This window comes from Onychomys torridus, chromosome X (genome assembly GCF_903995425.1).
Source record: "Onychomys torridus chromosome X, mOncTor1.1, whole genome shotgun sequence".
NCBI classification, from domain to species: Eukaryota; Metazoa; Chordata; class Mammalia; order Rodentia; family Cricetidae; genus Onychomys; species Onychomys torridus.
The window spans coordinates 57,766,884-57,785,566 of NC_050466.1; the positions used below are offsets into that span (position 1 = coordinate 57,766,884).

Sequence of the window (18,683 nt, forward strand, 5' to 3'; positions counted from 1 at the left end):
TCAGCATGGATACTTAGGGATCCATTCTTGGTAATGCAAGTTGTCAAGCTTGGATACTAACCCTTCCTCCAGCCTGCCTCTCCCTACATTCACCGTCCTGTTACATAATGAGAGGGCGCGCTCCTTGTTTGGACTTCTGGACTTACCTATGGACATCTCAATACAAGCATCAGAGTAGTTTGCATTTGTTTGCTTGTTTGTTGGTTTTCTGAGACAGGGTTTCTCTGTGTAGCTCTGGCTGTCCTGGAACTCGCTCTGTACACCAGGCTGGCCTTGAACTCACAGAGATCTACCTGCCTCTGCCTCTTAAATGCTGGAATTAAAGGTGGGAGCCACCACTGCCCAGCATTTGGACAAAAAGAATTGGAGGTTGCTGAAGTAAGTGGATGTTTTTACTTAGGTTGAAGTCTGAGCATCAGATTTACTGATAAATAGTCATTCTTAGTCTGTTGATTTGCAGCCTATGTTAAATAATCATCCCTGATACATAATTGATTATATTGAGGAAGATAGCAGACACTTGGGTTTTTTTCCCCAAGCTCCCATCCATAACTTTCTCCTCCATCATTCTTACTCATGTGTCTTCATAAGCAGAGAAGGAAAAAAGATTTAAAACTGTCACAAAGCCTGGTATTGTGACACATGTCTTTAATCCCAGGCACTTGGGAAGCAGAAGGTGGATCTCTATGAGTTTGAGGCCAGACTGGCCTGCATAGAGAGCTTGAGGACAGTTACATAGTGAGACCCTGTCTCAAAAGAACTAAAGTACAAATAAAATAAAATCAAACTGTAACAGCACTTGGGAGGTGGAAGCAGGAGGATCAGGGGTTCAAGGTCACTCTCATCTACATAGAGAGTTCAGGTCCAGCATGGGCTGCATGGGACCCTCTCTGGGGGTGGCACTGGGGGCGAGTAATGGTAAGAGTAACTATCAAGTCTTAAAAGTGTAATCTCCTTAGCAGTTACAGTGAAAAGAAAAGAAAGCTATGGAGGAGGGGTCAAGGCAACAGATACTGGACCAACTTGGATCTTTCTCGTGAGGAACAAGATTTGGGGTAAGGTGGTCTCTGCTAGTGACTGCATGGGTGAGAGGCATTTTCTTTGGCAAAGACTTCTTGGTCAGCTAGTATCAACACCTCCTCGGCCTCCTTGGAAAGAAACTGAGAACTATGTAGGGAAAGGGGGGTGGAGAAAAGACACAGGAGCCATATGGAATTCTCTATTTTTTCCCCTCATACCATCTGGTTTAGAATCTAAGTACAGGATGGCAAAACTGTGCTGATTTTGGAGCCAACAAAACCCGAGGAGACATCTCCCGGGAGATAATGACATGGCTGGGCCAGGTCTCCTTGCTCTGTGACCTCATCCATCATATTTTACACTGTCCAGTATAATGTCACTTTAGACACAAATGGGACTTCAGACATACATCTGGCACCTGAGAAGCCAAGGATTGAGGTGAATGTTTGCAAAAGTGAAAACACATCTAAACCATTTTAGGATCTTGGAGGATCATTTTTTAAAATTCAAAGTTCAAATCAAGTGCAAGGATTTTTCTTTCCCCTGGACAAGAACCTGATAGCTGCCAGAATTCTTCCTTGTAGTATCACCAGCAATGTGATACTACGGGCAGCCTGGACCTCTCATTATAGCTACACTTTCAAAACGCCTCAAAAAGTAATTTTTAAATTGGGGGATGGAGGGAAGCAGGGACAACTTGTTTCGGACTCAGCTTCCTCAGTGCTGAACTTGGAGTTAATGGCCAACGGAGCTTCATGGGCTGGGCTCTCAAGAAAGGCTAGTGACTGCAGGGGCAGTCAGACCTTGCTAGTGGGATGCATGGCACATCCCGAACAGGCATACCACCTTCAAAGACCCATGGTCCTCAGGACTCCCCAAAACAATGGATTTCAGGAAAGTCTTCAAAGCCCTAATGTTGGTTGGTTGGTTTGTTTCTTAGCTGCAGCAGTAGTTTCAAATGCCCCACATTCTGAGGTCAGGCTGTCAGATGAAAAGCACACACATCGTGCTCTTTGGTTAAACTGCTTAATGCCTGGAGAACTCTTCAGAGCCACAGACAGAGGTATGCTTTCCTCTAGGAAGATGACAGTGTTTAGTCTTTACCACACAACTTAGTGTCTGTTGTCCAGGAATGACTCAAAGCTCTTTCTAGATTTCCAACTGCCTTGGTATCATTAAACCTTTTTACATTTATTTATTTTTGTGTGTTACACACACACACACACACACACACACACACTCTATGGTCAAAGGGCAAATTGCAGGAGTTAGTTCTCTCCTTCCACTATGTGGGTCCCAGGTATTGAACTCAGGTTATCAGGCTTGGTAGCAAGTGCATTTACCTACTGAGCCATCTTGCCATCCCCAACACTTATTCATAAAATAAATACCATCCTGTCTCAAAAGCAGCAGTTTTTGATTCCTAGTGGGTAGCATTACTCCCTTTCTCTTTGCCCTTGAATTACATATATCTAATGGGATAGTCTATGTATGGTCAAACAAACAAACACACAAACAAACAAACAAACACACAAAACATGGCTTTCAGATATAACTTATATACTAGAAAACTCACTTTTTAAAAAGGTGAGGTCTTACTATGTATCACTGGAACAATGTTGCCCAAGTTATCATTTAATTTGTGGTAATCATACTGATTCTGCCTCTCAAGTTCTGGGATTATAGATGTGTGTCCCACTGTGCCAGGCTCTCATCTATTTTAAATGCTATAATTCAGTGGTTTTGAATTAATCTGGAGTTGTATAATCATCCCTACAATCTAATTTTAGAATATTTTCATCACCCCAAGAGAGATCCTCGGTGCTCATTTGTAGTTAATCTCCACTTCATACTTCCTGAGCCCCTGGCAACCACACTCTAAGAAGTGTCTCTGAGGAGTTACCAGTTCTGGAAACTCAATACAAATTGAGTCTTATGGTGCTTGAGCTCCTATGTCTGGCTTCATTTATATAGCTTCATGCCTTTAATGTGTATTATGTCACAGTATGTAATGGTATTTTATTCCTTTTCATTGCTGAACAGGAATACATTGTATGGTTGTATTACAGTGAATGGCAACAACAATTTTTAAACCAAGATCCCAGCCCTCAACACCACATTCTTTGAAGGATCGATGATAAAGGATGCTTGATCTATTCTTGTTCACTTTATAGGCACACAGAACAAGCAAGCACCTATGGGTTGGGGCTGTAGCTCTGTTGGTAGAAGGCTTGTCTAGCATGAATGAGGCCCTACGTTTGATCCCTAGCACCATGTAAACTGAGTATGGTGACATATACCTGTAATCCCAACCAGTACAAGGTCATCCTTCAGATGTTCAAGGACAGCCTGGGATATATGAGCCGTTGTCTTGAAGAAGGAGAAGAAAGGAGGAGGAAGAGGAGGAGGAGAGGAAGAGGAGGAGGAGGTAGAGGAAGAGGAAGCAGCAGCCACTCTATCAGTCCTATGTGGAATGATGGAGTGCATGATCCAAGACATAGAACTAAATCCAAAATTGGATTTCATGATAATTAACCTCATGGTTCCATTTTAGGTCTTAAAGGAAAGAGAACAAGTCTTCCATTCAACAGGATATTTTATGCTATGCCCCAAAATGTCTCTTTCTAGTGTCATTCAATACAATGCCATTTGTTCTTTTTAGGAGTGTGTGAGTGTGTGTGTGTGTGTGTGTGTGTGTGTGTGCGTGTGCGTGTGCGCGTGCGCGCATGTGTGCCCACATTTGGAGACTAAAGGTTGATGCTGGGTATTTTCCAAACCTAGAGCTCACCAACTGGCTTTGAGCTCCAGTGATCTACCTGTCTCTACACCTCTCATGCTGGGATTACAGATGCACATTGCCATCTGCTTTTACATGGGTGCTGGGGATCTGAATTCTAGTCTTCAGGCTTGTGCAACAAGCACTTTTTACATTGAGACATCTCCCCAGCCCCTACTACTGCCATTTCTGGTTGGTACCTGAAATAAGTATACAACTCAGTTGGGAGAAATGACATCACAGGTTGAGACAAAATGATAGCAATACTGTTACAATTACTATTGAGTTTATCTAATCCACCACTAGTCCTTTGTATCACCTTTTACATGGCTTGAGCTACCATCCTACATTGAGATAATTGAGCTGAACATTAAGACACAGTCAGGCTTTGGGGATGGGGAATGGGGAGGTTCATACTGCTCAGCAAACTCTCTATCTCAAATCTCCAAATTGACCCACATACATTTTGCTCAGACATAGCGCCATAATGGCCACAGAGATGAGTGGCTTTCATGAGCAAAGACAATGGAAACTGGACTCAAAGGACCTACCTTGTGGGGATTAATTTCACAAGCTTTGAGTTTTGCTTTCCTGCAAGTATGGATTGATACTAAAGAAGAGTAGTACAAAGCAGTACTATTGAAGAGACATATAGACATATTCAAAATTTTCAGAGATGAGGTTCCTTGAGATCTCTGACCCAGTTCTGGTTCTTGTGGTGGGTATGTACCGACTTCTTCCCCCATTACTGATTCAGACATCTGAAAGTCTGTGGTTAACCCAAGAGCATAGCTCACTGTACACTGTTCTCTTTGATACAAAGAAATGGGTTGCGGGAAGAGAGGGAAGGTGGGAAGAAGGTGGAGAAAAATGGGTGGAATGGAAAGGGGGAAAGAAAAATGAAAATGATTAAAAAATTATTAAAGGGCCATTTCCACCCACACCCATGTCAACAAATGAATGCACCAAGCAAGACATAAAATATCACCAAACTGAAAGAGCCATTATAAATCACAATCAAGATAACAGTCGAGTTGTTTGTGGAATTCACCCCAAGGCTGTATTTACCTGGACTGCTCAAGGGGCCAGCCCTGTCCCCCAGGGTTGGCACAGGACGGTACTGATGGTTCTTTGAGCCTGGGTACATCCAGTGGTACCTGCCAATTTCCATTTCAGTTCTGCTGTTCACTGCCAATTTCAGTGGCAAAGAGTCAGTGTCTATCTCCAGCAAAGATTCTATTATCAGCATTTCTATTTATTCTCTTACCATATAGTAAAGGAAAATGGGGAGTTAAAAATATGCTATCAAAATGCAACCCTTCAGTACCAATTTATCAATTCAACATAAGTTTTAGAATCAGTTGGACTCTTGTCCTCCAATTTTGAATTTAAGTTTACACAAATTACCAACATTTTCTTTGTTTCTATTTTCTGTATTATCTCCTACCCTAAAATGTTCATATGAGGATGACACCATTGATAGTAAAAATGTGGTTTCTCATAATGTGTTTCTTTTTGTTTCTCTCCTTTTCAGACCAACACAACACTGTAATTATTGCCAGATGCATAAACAAAGGTGCACAGTGGCTCACCCTCCATCATGCTGCCCAGTTCCTATTCTAGAACTCAGGAAATTCCTCTGTGGCCTGTTGAATTATGGAGGAAACTCCCATCCTCCCACTGATACCTGAGGTAGTCTCTATCACTTCATCTTCAGCTCAGGACATCACATAGTCCAGAATATTCTGAATTGAATTATATTTCAGTAATCTTTCAGTGTGTCGTAGAGAAGGAATTGCTTGTTCATATGGTAACAAATGGTTTCCCAGGGACTCAGGTCTCTATCTGGTAATAGATTTCCCACTTATTAGGGGATTAGAGAAACAACAACAGTATTTCTCAATTTGGCTGGCATGCAATATAGGTTTCCAGTCAATGTTAATTGAATTCTAATTCTGACATTCTTAAGAAGCTAAAAATGTCACTATGGGCCATCTATGCCTATAAATTCTATAAAATATGTGAAGTGGTGAGGTACTACAAAAACTTAAAACTTAAATATTTAAAACATGCCTTTGGCATTGATGTAGGTAATGAGTCCATAAGAAGATGAGGTTCTAATGTTCCATGTGGCACCTCAAATCATTGAAGCCCAGATAAATGAACACACTGTGAGGCTAGTAAATGCCCATCCTCAGCAGACACACCACAAAGCTTACCAAGCCTTAGAAATCTCCCAGTTCTACTCGCCAGGCTCTGAAAACCCTCAAGAGATTTGAGATTGACACATATTTCAGTTAGTGATGCTTTCGAGAAGACTCTTTTGGATTCAAGGTCAGATAAAAATGTCCTATTTAAAAGGAAAAAGAAGGGCTGGGAGTGTAGTTCAGTGATAGAGCACTTGTGTAGCATATGTAAGACTCTGGGTTAAATTTCTAATGCCAAAACAATTAGGTAAATAAAGGTTCACAAGTAAGAACAGAAACATACCATGAAGCTATTTTTGCTGCTCCTGTTTGTGTTGTCAATAATGGTGACAGCTATAATTTATGGAGTGCTTATGGTGTGCTAGCCATAGTGTTACACACGTGATGCCTGCTGATTCACTAGCTATAACCACCGTAGGAAATTATCATTCAATCTTGACAAGTGAAAAATGGAATTCAAGAAGAGACCCATCACTTGCCCAGGGACACAACCTGGAGGTGGAGCCCAGCTATGCAGTTGGAAAATCAGCCTCTAGAGGGTGTACTTTCAAAACCTTAGTTTCAACCCCTCCTCAACCCTCCCACCCCCTGCCCCCACCCCCTGGGGCCAAGTGAAATTCTACCTTTTCGTCTTTTCTCAAGTTGTTAAGGCCAGTGAAAGCTATTCTAAGGTCCAATTGAAAGTGAGCAGTACTTCTGTGGTTCCTAAAGAAATAGTCCCTGTCCCTTGTTAATTCAGGGTTCATAAAATTAAGCCTGCTTTCCCTGGAATTCGATATTTGCCCTCTGGTGTTTAGGGCTGAGGGTATAGCTCAACAGTAGATCACTTCCTTAGCATGTGCGGTGCTCTGGATTTGGTCCTTGGTACCACCCAAACCCAACCAAAACCAAAACCAAAACTTCATCCAATTTTCAAAAGCCATTCTCTTAGACAAAGCTTATACTACATTCTCAGGCAGAAAAGAACCATAGGCTCAAGTCACCTCATAGTATAAGCTGCTTTCCTTTTGGGAACGTTGATTGTGAGCCCTTCTTCATATTGGCCTCTCAAGTAAAAAGATTTTAAGTAGTTTAATCTCTTTTGATAGGAATTTTTCTTTTTGTGAGTGTGGGGGAGAGTGCTAGAGATTGAATCCAGAACATCATGCATACTAGGCATGTGTTATATCATTGATCTACCCCACCACCCTCGTCTTGTTCTAAATTTTATCTTTATATGTGCAGCACACAATAGGTTCCTGATAAATGATTGCTGGATGAGTACTTCATTGAAAGTGAAGGACCACCCTAGGGCCATATGGATCCCTATCATGCTGACTTCCCTCTTAGTCAACAGAGTCTGACTGGAACACTGTCACATGAACATGTGTATATAATATCTATGGCTGCAATTCAGAGGGGCTGTCTATGTATAACCTCACATGGATGGAAATGCATGATTATCCAACTGTGATTTTATTTAAAAATTGCTTTCTGTGTGTGTGTGCACATGCTCAGGCCTGAAAGTATGTTTGTGTATCACATGCAATTGGAGCCCACAGAGGTTAGAAGAGACCACCACCATATGGGTACTGGAAACCAAACCCTGGTCTTCTGCAAGAGCAGCAAGTGCTCATAACCACTGTGCCTTCTCTCTAGCCCTCAAACTGTGACAATTTCTCTGAGAAAAATATGGCAGCATCTTGAGATGCTTCATAAAATGTGAAAATACGATGACTGCAGCAGATCCAGAGATGAGATCAGACAACTGCATGGCCGTTTTCCAATCCCTTGGACTAATACTTCTGGAGAGGCCTTTTTTCACAACAGCAAATCTTTAGATATGAGAAAAAAGAAACTCACTTCTATACAGTACTTTTGAGCCAAACTCAAACAGGGACACAGAGCTATCTGCATCATTTATGACATAAGACTACACATTTTAATCCCAAGGACAGGATCCAGATACCCAGAAATCAAACACCTTGCTGATTCTAGGCATGGGCAAGAATGAGGAAATGGCCTATTCCTTCTATAGACTTCAACATGAGCTCCCTCTGAGATGATAGAAGAAATGTGGCTATGGTGGCTCATACAATTGTGAGTGGTCATCACCAAGGTAGGGGTATGACATAAATAATGGGAAATTGAGGAAAGAAAAGCAAAACAATGCCTTGGCTCCCTTCCATGTCCCCGATTAACGGTGATAATATGATGTAGGGACCAGGCTGGAATGTTTTTACAAATTATCACTGGGAACAACCAAGTGACAAGTATGGCTGGTGAGGAAGACCACATTCACTAAACAAGGTCTTTTTAAAGCTGTGTTTGTCATTGTATCTTTGTAGCTATTAGTCAGAATGTGAAGGGAAAGCCAAGGTTCTGCCAGAATACTAGACAGACAGGCCTACAGACCATCTCTTTTGGTAAATAAAATCCGACTGGAATATTGTTACATCCCCTTGTGCACATACATCTGTGGCTGCTTCTTCATGCTAGGATGGCAGAAATGAGCAGGCAAAGCAAAGATCTGTGGCCTGGAAGGGTAAAATATGTGCTACCTAGCCATTTATAGGAAAAGTGCACTGTGCCCTGGCATCAAGGGGTAGGTAGGGCTTGGTATACAAAGTGGTTAATATAATTAATAAAATCAGCCTGCAAAACAAAGCATTCTTTTATTTTCTCTTATTCAATCTCTAAGGAGAAGTATCATGGAGCTGGCTAAGGATCAAAAGTCTCTGTCACTGCTGTTGATTATTTGCAACCAAACAGCACAATATGGTTAAAACTCATGCGATGCGACTTCTAATGATGCCTATATGGGTGAGCAGCCTTTCACTTCTCCAACAGGAGCTGAGGGCACAGGAGGAAGGATGACATTTCAAAGGAGCATATGAGGAAATGAATAAATGACTGACAAATGGTGAGCAACAAAGCACACTTGTAAAACTGGGAGTGGAGCCTCCCTGTCTCAAAAGCCAGTGTGTGTCCCATTCTTCCTCCATCCCATAGCCACCCCTTCTCCTGGCCAATTAGCTCATGTGTATGTGTATTTGGTCTAAAGGAAAAAGAAGAAAGGGGTGTCTTTGGAATACTCCAATTCACCACCAGTCCTGGTGAAGGGGAGTGGACATCACGCAGACACTGGCTGTTCTGCATGTCCGTGGATGCAGCAAGACTAGGAAGTGGTGTCGCTAAGATCTCTTACCCTAAACTGACCTGTATTTCCAAGTAACAGAAAAACACGGTCTTAGAACTTACTGCCACAATGGAGGTTTATGCTCACCTTCAAGGAAGAAATAACATGGCCAAGTCGTGAAAATGTGTTCATGGAACTGATAACAGAAATGGAACAACTAGACCAACTTGCTCAGATCTTTCTCCACATTCAAATTTTCTTAAAAACGAAACAAACAACCCCCCTACAACCCTTTGTCTCCTAAAACTATTAAAAGATGCCATGTCATACCTACCACATATGTCTCCCACCATCTGGCCAGCCATTTTCCACTACAGCCTATTCCCCAGGCCCCATCACTTCAGATGTTCACCTTGGCAAACTCTTACAGAGAATAACAGCATCTAAAACTTTCCCAGTATCATATTCACATAAACAAGTGAGTAAATGTCAGTAAGAATGTCACGGATCCTTCAGAATAATGTTAACATGCTAAATGGTTCAGAGAATTGCTTTTTTCCCCTAAACAAAAATATGGAGAACCAACATGCACATGTTTTGCTAGATTAAAAAAATAAAAAGCCGAAAGATTACAATGAATCTGTTACTGTTGTAAACAAGTCACTGATTCAAATTCATCTTGTATTCTGACCCTGTCCTCCAATTTACTTTCAGTCAAACATTATTTCCAATTTACCACATTTCTCTCTTCCTACGTGGCTAGAAACTTAATTTGATACTTGGATTCTGGAATTGATTTCAGCAATGATTTACAGGAACTGAACTAGCCTGCTTACAATTATTCTGGGAGATTCCAATTTCCTGCATGTAATAAAAATAATTTTCAGCACAGATACTGTTCCCCCATAACCGAGCTTCAGAGTTGTTAGATATGCAATTATTTTTCTACCCCATGATGACATGCTTCCAGCAATTCCAGGCACATCTGTTTTCACAAATGAAGTGACGCTTAAGTGATACTCCACAGAAACAAATGGAAAGCTAGCTTTCCATCATTTTATTAGCAGAGCCATCATCCACTTCCTTTAATTGCCTTATTCATTTTCTCTGCTCACTCCATCTTTGCTGAATCTGTTTACTCAATTCCGCCACTTTAATTCTATACTTGCATTAAAAAAAAAAAAAACCTATCACTTGTAATAATTTTGCATTTGTTATACTCGTCTGAGAAAACCTGCTTTCTTTTCTTAAAAAACAAACAAACAAACAAACAAACAAAAAAACCAAACCAACCAAACAAACAAAAAACCCAAAGCAAACCCCTGCCTATCCCTGAACACTTTGTGTGGGTTTTGGTTGCTCAGCAGCATTCCTGGATAACACTATGAGAGCACTGCAAAAACACAAACGCTTTCCCTTTTGTTAAGACTTGGATCATTTTTGTCTGAAATAAGAACAAAGCGATTCTGATTGAGTTTCTAAAGAAACAGACCTCTTGGTGGCAGTTACTGAATTGCAATAGCTCAGATGTGTTCCCCTACGTAAACTCCTTCTGGGAATGGACACCAACCAGAAAAAGCTGAGATCAATTTTTAAACCTTAGTTTAATTTACATTCTTCATAGACACTGTAATAATTATCCAAAGCTATTCATTCACAAGCTGTTGGGTGCTAGCCATTGGGCAACAATACCCCTAATTAACAGACAGACATTGCCCCTGCAACCAACAACTGAAAACCAGTGGGAAAGAGGAATAGAGGAAATCACATATATGCATACAAACCTCTGAGAAGTAATAAAAATGTAGAGGATAACATTTAGGAACTAAGAAGTCTTGCAGCAAGAAGAAGACAAAGATTCTCTAAGTTCCAAAAATGACACAGTTCATTTTATAAGTTATATTGTTAAGTTTGTAAATGTTCTGGTCAATGAAATAAGCACAGGTTTTAGACACTTAACATTACATCTGAAGGAATAAAGAAATAATGAGCACACAGCACCATTCACGACTACTGTTTTATAACAATGGGCCAGCAAAGGGAAAGACAAAGAGACTTATGGGAGTTTGGACTTTGGGGAGCTAGCATATAAACTTGGTCATCCAAATCAAGATGCGTAGATAAGTCATCTTCCAGAATGCTTGGGGTGGGGGTCCACACAGTGATCACAATCCTTGTTGCTGCAGATTAAAAATAAACTTCCTGGTTCAGATTTTTATCCGAACATATATCACACATGGGACCTTAGCTTAGTGGCTTTCCTTTTTTAAATTATTTAACAACTAGTGTTTATGAATCCTAGTCATCTTTAAAGTTCCTGTGAAAATGGTATTTTGCTTCTAATTTTGCCTCTATAATGATAGCTAGCTAGTTTTCATATATTGGGGATGCAGTGGCAACCTGTAGACCTGCCATTAAATATGTAGATGATATAAAATAATGACAGTCTATGAGACTAAATGGGAAAAGCCACACAGTTGTGTAGTAAAGATTTTATGCCTTTTGTTTTTCAGAGAAAAACAAAAGATCCATTTCTGCAGACCTAGACGGTCTTGTAGAGGTCACCATGGTTTTATCTGCCACAAGCAACATGACATTAATAAAAAAACATGTATAAAGGAAAATCATCCACTTTAGGAGAAAAATGCTCTAAACTGTAGTAAGTTTCCTCCAGGACACTACTACATTATCACACATGCAACGACTTAGTAGCTAATTGTGATGGAAATGAAACTTGATAAATACACCCGAGTTTCTCTTATCGCTATTTTACCATTCACATAGATTAGAAAAAAAAATGAGAGAAAAATCATATGCAAGAAAAGACAGAGTGTCTTGTTAGGGGAGGGGCAAGCCTGATACAAGGATTGAACTAAAGTAAAAACTTCAAAATTAAATTGCTATGTACTTGTTGCCCCTGAATTGTGAGTTAAAAAGTGGTAAAATGGAAAATTTGTGGATTGTATCATGCTTCTAAAATATATTTTTAAAATGAAATTGGTCTGTTTAGGATGGAATATTAATATAGGCAGAAAAATCTATATGAAAATAAGCAGCCTTTACTCCAATGTGCTGTGAAGTTAACCTGCATATAGATGTGCTTTTCATGTTTAAAATGGTTGACAGCAGCAATTTCATATGGCTCAACCCATATATTCAAAAAGAGAATGTGGCTGAAGAATTACTATCATTTAGTGACTACAAGTGAATGTAAAGGCCATGAGAAAGAGCCTTAGCATGATGGATTATTTTTTTAAAAACCTGAGCCAGTGCAGTTATAAAACATGTTTTTGTGCATTTTATGGCAGTTTTAGTCTTGAAGTGAACAGATCAATTACAGTGTAGCCAGACACCATTAACCTAACAGTGGCTGAGCTGTTTCTATGGGGCATCAAACTTGACCTCGGCATAGCGTCTCTTTCCTGCCATTTTCTTGGTGCAATAACACCAATTTCTCCAAAGTCTGAATATCAAAATTGTGACATGGTCTGAGACTTCCTCTAAGGATGGAGCCCTTATTCAGTTTTCCTTCTCTAAATCTTAAAGTCATAATTAGCAAAAGATCTCTTCCCTCCTATCAGTGCTAGGGGACAAAGCTGATGTCAAGCTCCCACTATAAATGATTATTACATGACATAGTCTGATACATGGAAAGAACAATCATGTTAGAATAAGAAACTTATAGCATGTCTAAATTACTCCGGTATTATTGGAATCAAAGCATATTTAGCATGCATGTCTCTCCAGTTCCTCCTTAGCATTAATACAGAATAACATGTCCTCTAATCCCTGAACATAGCATGCAGAACACAGGACTTAAGTTATGATTAATTATTTTTGTTTTTTTTTTTAAAGAGACAGTTTTCCCACTCCAGCCCAAGGTGACAAACTACAGACATCCTTCTATGAAATACCATGTTACATTGAAATACTTGCAACAGAAATAGAAGAGAGGCTACACTATTAACATTAGTCCCCAGGATAAAGACAAAACCCACCCTAAACAAGACCACACCTTCGGGATTGTTTTAGAGCCATTTTACAAGAGACAAAATCTGGATAACCCCTTTTAAGCACCCTCAGTGAAAAGCTTTAAAACAGGCTATTGTCAGAGCGCTGGGTACCTTTTCTCTCTTGGCTTTGTTCAGTATTTTCCTCGGCTGCAGTTTCCATGGCTGGCTTCATACCATCCACCAAAAATGCTTTTCCCTGCTTCCCCCAACACACACTTTTCCCCCTCCTCTTCCTTTTCTTTTGGACTCCCCTCTCCCCTCCGTCTCTCTTCTTTCCGCCCGCCTGATTGAGAGGCTCTGTTCTACAGTAGATTACAGTGCCATCCAAGATGCAAAAGTCTTGTCAGCGTCAATTTCGCTCTGCCTACTGGTCCATAAAGACAGCTGCCAAGAAGCAGGCAACCATACGTCACTGAGGATCCCAGTTATAAAACAGCCACTCTGTGCCCCCCACTCCCAGTGCACCCCGCGAAGGTCCTGTTCCCCCACCCAGCTCTTCTCCTTGCTGTCTCCCTCTTAAGATATCTCTCTCTCTCTCTCTCTCTCTCTCTCTCTCTCTCTCTCTCTCTCTCCTCCCTTCTTTCTTCTTGCCAACTGCAACCCAATGAATACTAATTAATTCTCCCAGGAAATAATAGACTTGTGACATCAGAGGAAAGGATGTGGAGGAGAAAGAAAAGAGCCCCCTCCCACCACGTGACTTGGTCAGGCCACACTATATGTTATCTCTCAGGAGAATGCCTGTTTTCCTATGCCTCCCCTTTCTGGGGAATCAGTTTTCCTTATTCTATTTATCCCCAAGCCCTGGCAAAGACTCTTCAAAAGATGTGTGCTTGCTCTCTCTCTCTCTCTCTCTCTCTCTCTCTCTCTCTCTCTCTTTTTAATACTTCTGTTTCACAAATCTCTAGACAGGCTGGTTTAAAAGAAATTCTAAAGACAAGAGAATAAAAATCTGCAAGAGGGAAGAAATTCCAAATAGATTTAACAATGGCAATGTAGCAATTCAGTATTAGAATCTACTTCTTTGTATTAATATATCAGGAATTTTAGCTTAAACTCAATTTCTAAAAAGGGACCCATGCTTATTCAACAATCAGTATATCCAAGGTATATCTAGCTGGTATTTTGGTGGTTTCAAATACAAAAATCAAGTTTTTTTTTTTAATACATCTGCATGACATTTTATTCATTAGAACTCCTCAGTCAAAATCTCAAGAGGGTACTTTTAAAAAGGACTCTAAACATCTGGCTTCAAGGCTATTGAACCAACAGGGATTCCAATGTGTCTGATGGCTGATTTCACAAGCCCTTCTGCACAAGCAGAATGTTCTCAACTCACAATAAGCATTAAAATATTTATTTTGATTACAAGATTTCAAGCATCACCAGTTTCAAAGACAGTTTATAATCGCATTTAACCCACTCACCTTCATTATTCCTGTTGTAAAAATTCTAGAGACTAAAGTCACATACAAAGATAACAATTGATAGCCACAGGAGAAAGGAATTCTGGACCCACCATAGTCTGCTTGGGGAGGAAACATTAAAGGCAAGTTAGAGGGCCAGTGATAGGGCTCAACAGGTAAAACTATCTGCTGCCAAGCCTGACCACTAGAGGCCCGTCCCTGGGAGCCCATGATAGAAGGAGGGGACTGATTGCCGCAATTTGTCCTCTGACCTCCAGATGTGTGCATGTGCGCGCGCGCGCGCGCGCGCGCGCGCACACACACACACACACACACACACAAACACACACACACACACACACCACACCACACCACACCACACCACATCACACACACAATTTTTTTTAAAGAAAAGGTGGAAACCACCTCTTCTAAAAGAACAGTCTGCGAAGTTTTATAGAGTTTATGTACAATACCTCAAAACAATGTGGGAAGATCCCAAATCAAAATCCTGTGGCAGCCTGATCTTTTAATGCTTTGGTTTTAGATAATCTCTCATGCCCTTTTATATTCAACATTTCTGCCGTGTTGAACAAGAAAAGACTTTGAAAACCAGTTTGGCCTGGTTCAACATTTTCTTCTAATTTTCCATCTCACTTTCTACTTTACTCATTATCCCTGAAGATCACGCCCACAGGCAGCTATTCCCCCTAAATATGACTTCAGCCAATATTATTGTCTCCTGGTAAAGGGATTGGGAAGACACCACCTAAAACTTCAGGCTTTGGGGAGAAGGGGGGTGTAACCACGTCCATGGGAAAACTTAGAGTGTGCCCTAATGGGATCATTTGAAATATGTTGTATAAGAACAACTGAGGTCTACTCAGGCAGACAGCATATAAAAGTTTTCCTTGTGGGTTGGTAAGATTGTTCTTGCTGCTAAGCATTTCTTGAGCTTGGTCCTTAGGACTCACATGATAGGAGGAGAGAACCAACATCCAGTTATCCTCTAACCTTTACACACATATCATGACACACACACACACACACACACACACACACACACACACACGTGTTTGTGTAGTATGCAGAGTGAAATAGATGAACGCAATTGAAAATTAAAAGTATAATTGTGATTAACTATGTCAGTGGTTTTTTTTATAAAGTGTCTAAAAAAGTCATTTAATTTTAGAACTATCAGAGGAGCCTGATTTCCTTGGCTCTTCCTTCAGACTGATATTTATGTAAGAGGCAGCTGTTGTTCTATAATGTAGTGACAAATCAAAACAATTGGGCAAAATGTTCATTTCTGCATTTCTACAGGTAAATAAGCAATTTATTATTTTTACCTTATTTACAACTTTACTTTTGTTAGGACCATGATTTATGACAACACTACTGGAAACTGTCATTGTACCAGGTCATAAGCAGCTTCAAAAATCTCACAGATATTTATGATAAGCAATCTGATTCAGAAATAGAAAGAAGCAACAGAGAAAGACGCAACAGAGAGCCTGTCAAGAAGAACAAAACAGAATTCATGTTTAAAATACTTTTGAGGTATGCATCCATATATTTTTCGGCCAGAAAAGCTGAATATGTAGAATGAACAGGATACAAAATGGCTCCCTAAGCTGAAAATATTCCTTTGAGCCCTGTGATGTAAGACACCAGAGATACCTCTGAAAGCTGATGCAGGAATAAGAGATGTTGACAGAAAATGGATGCACTAGATTGAACCTTATGAAATTGCTGGTACTGTCTAAAAGAAGTGCAGTTTCACAGAGCTTATCTCGTCCCCCTGTACATCTGCTGGAGCATCACAGTGAGTTCAGTAAACATGCATGTCCTTGGAAGAGTCTCCCAAGTGCTAATGTCTACAAGTACTGCCATGAGCAAGCCATGATGTCTCTCTGGGTGATCCATGGGCTAATGGGCCACAGAGAACTTGCTTAACCATAGCACTCCTTCCTGCCAGTGATATCAGAAGAGCAGAGGAGAATTCCTTAAGCATCTAGTGCACCCCAGTAGCTGAGTCACCTTTCTATGATATGTGACAATGGTTGTTCACCTGAAAATTCATCAAGTTGCACAGTGATCTGCCTAGCCTAACCTCATGGCCATAGAACAATTTTGCCAATTGCCTCCTTTCCCCAACTTTCTAGAATTATATTTTAGGTTTATTTTTTAATTTTGAGGAGCAAGGCTCAAAATGGCTGGAGTCAACAAACACTAGGAAGAGATTTTTTTCAATTCATTCTAATTCCTCTACAAGCCTTTTTGGCTCATAGAACATTTAAATTACAAGAAATATACTCTGCCATAATCCTTCCTCACTGTCTCACAAAGGAAATGCTGCATAAATATAAGAAACACAAACTAGAAGAACAGAATAGTGCTAGACACTAAGAATATGATTGTTAAGTATTGGTTTTTAGCTACAACTAGATTGTATCAAAACTTACCAATTTGGTAAGGCCTTTGTATTTCGTGATAATTCAATTTGTAATTTTTTTTAGCCAGAAGGATTTCAAGAGGCTTGAAGTGTGATACACACACACACACACACACACACACACACACACACACACACACACAAAATCAAAAGAGGGCTAGTGCCCTAGTTCAGTGGATAAGAGCACTCACTGCCAACCCTGACAATCTGAGTTGGGTCTTGGTGAAAAGAGAGAAAGTTGTACTCTGACCTCGTGTGTGCTGTAGCACATGTGACTTTTGCACACAAAATAATTAAATTATAAGTAAAATAATTGAATTTCTAATTTTTCATGTAATGTGAGTTTTGGAAGATGCCTTTGGATTCATTACTTATTATTATTTTCCCCCCTGAAGTCTTTCCTCCATATTGTCTGTATATCTGCTATACTTTACAGGAAATTACACCTTATAGTGAGTTGAAAGCATAGGTCAAATCAGATGATATTTATGAACACTTGTTAGAAATTGTGAGCTAGGGACTGGAGAGATGACTCAGTAGTTAAGAGCACTGGCTGTTCTTCCAGAGGACCTGAGTTTGATTCCCAACACCTACATGGCAGCTCAGAACCATCTGTAACTCCAGTTCCAGGGGATCTGACATGATCTTCTGCCCTCTGAGGGTACTAGGAATGCATATGGTACAAAGACATGCATGCAGGCAAAACACCCGTATACATAAAATAAAATAAAATAAAATAACTTTAAAATTGTGAAGTTTGAGTTGAAGATGTAGTTCAGTAGTAGAGTGCTTGCCTAGTATACAAGAGGCCATTATTAATACTACAAAAAATAAATGATGGGTCTTTGTAAGGGTGAGCCACCATCCATAGTAGTTCTCTTTAATGGCAGAGATTGTTCTTGGGTAGATCCTCAGCTAATGTCCACGACTATGGGAAGAAGAGGAGTTTTCCCCTTACTTTCCAGCCTCTTCAGCTGTTTGCTTAGTGTCAGGCAGTAACCTCATTAGAAGATTCAGGAGCTGCCAAAACAGCAATTGTTGAGTTTGAATTTGACAACAGTCAGCTTGAGGTGTGCCCAGCTCCTCTGTCCCAACAGCAACACCAAAAGACTTCACATAACCAAATATTCAGAGAGTAAGACTAAGGTTGGCATGCACAGACATGGTGGTGACAGGTGCAACCTGGGCAGTTTTCACATTCCCAGCTGAGGAACGGGCTCAGCACAGGAGGCACTGTGGCACGGGGTGGCATGTGAATTTTCTTAAGTAGAATGGGCCACATCTATCTCAGAGTCAATGTCAGTATTGTGGCTTCCTTCCTCTTTCTCATATCAAGGTTGCTCAGTGTCAGTAGAAGGTACACTTAGCTTGGGGTCTCTATACTGAGGTGATGTCCTGAACATAGTGGGTGTTTGAGAATGTTCCTGGCATCCACTCACTAGGTGTACATTTCTGAGGGAGTAAAGTCAACTCCCAGATGAGAACCATTGCCTTTGATCGAGTTTTCTATGGTACTATAAAATTCTCTTTTTAACCAATGGCTCTAAAGCCTGGCTGGACTCTGGAGTCACCTGGGAGGGTTTAACAATACACCCTACCCCCAAAGATTGTGACTGGTTAGTCAGCCTGTGTGGTGTGGTGTCATTAGATCTTTAAAATCTCCCCGAGGGCATTCGAACATGCAGCAA

The 18,683-nt window shown here is 40.5% G+C and overlaps 1 protein-coding gene across 7 annotated transcripts in view; it reads right to left on the minus strand.

Moving 5' to 3' along the window:
• Gpm6b (glycoprotein M6B) overlaps nt 1-18,683 on the minus strand; it is a 151,328-nt gene that overhangs the window by 31,098 nt on the left and 101,547 nt on the right. For 2 of the 7 annotated variants that reach the window (XM_036175242.1, XM_036175244.1), the window contains exons 1-2: nt 13,246-13,623; nt 4,865-4,984 (exon numbers count right to left, since the gene is read on the minus strand). The exons of 2 other annotated variants lie outside the window; for them this stretch is intronic. In XM_036175242.1, coding sequence (XP_036031135.1) covers nt 4,865-4,984; nt 13,246-13,306 — 181 coding nt within the window. In that variant the 5' untranslated portion in view covers nt 13,307-13,623. Of the gene's footprint in view, nt 1-4,864; nt 4,985-13,245; nt 13,624-18,683 lie in introns of those variants that run through there. 3 more of the 7 variants (XM_036175249.1, XM_036175245.1, XM_036175247.1) reach the window with 3 other exon arrangements.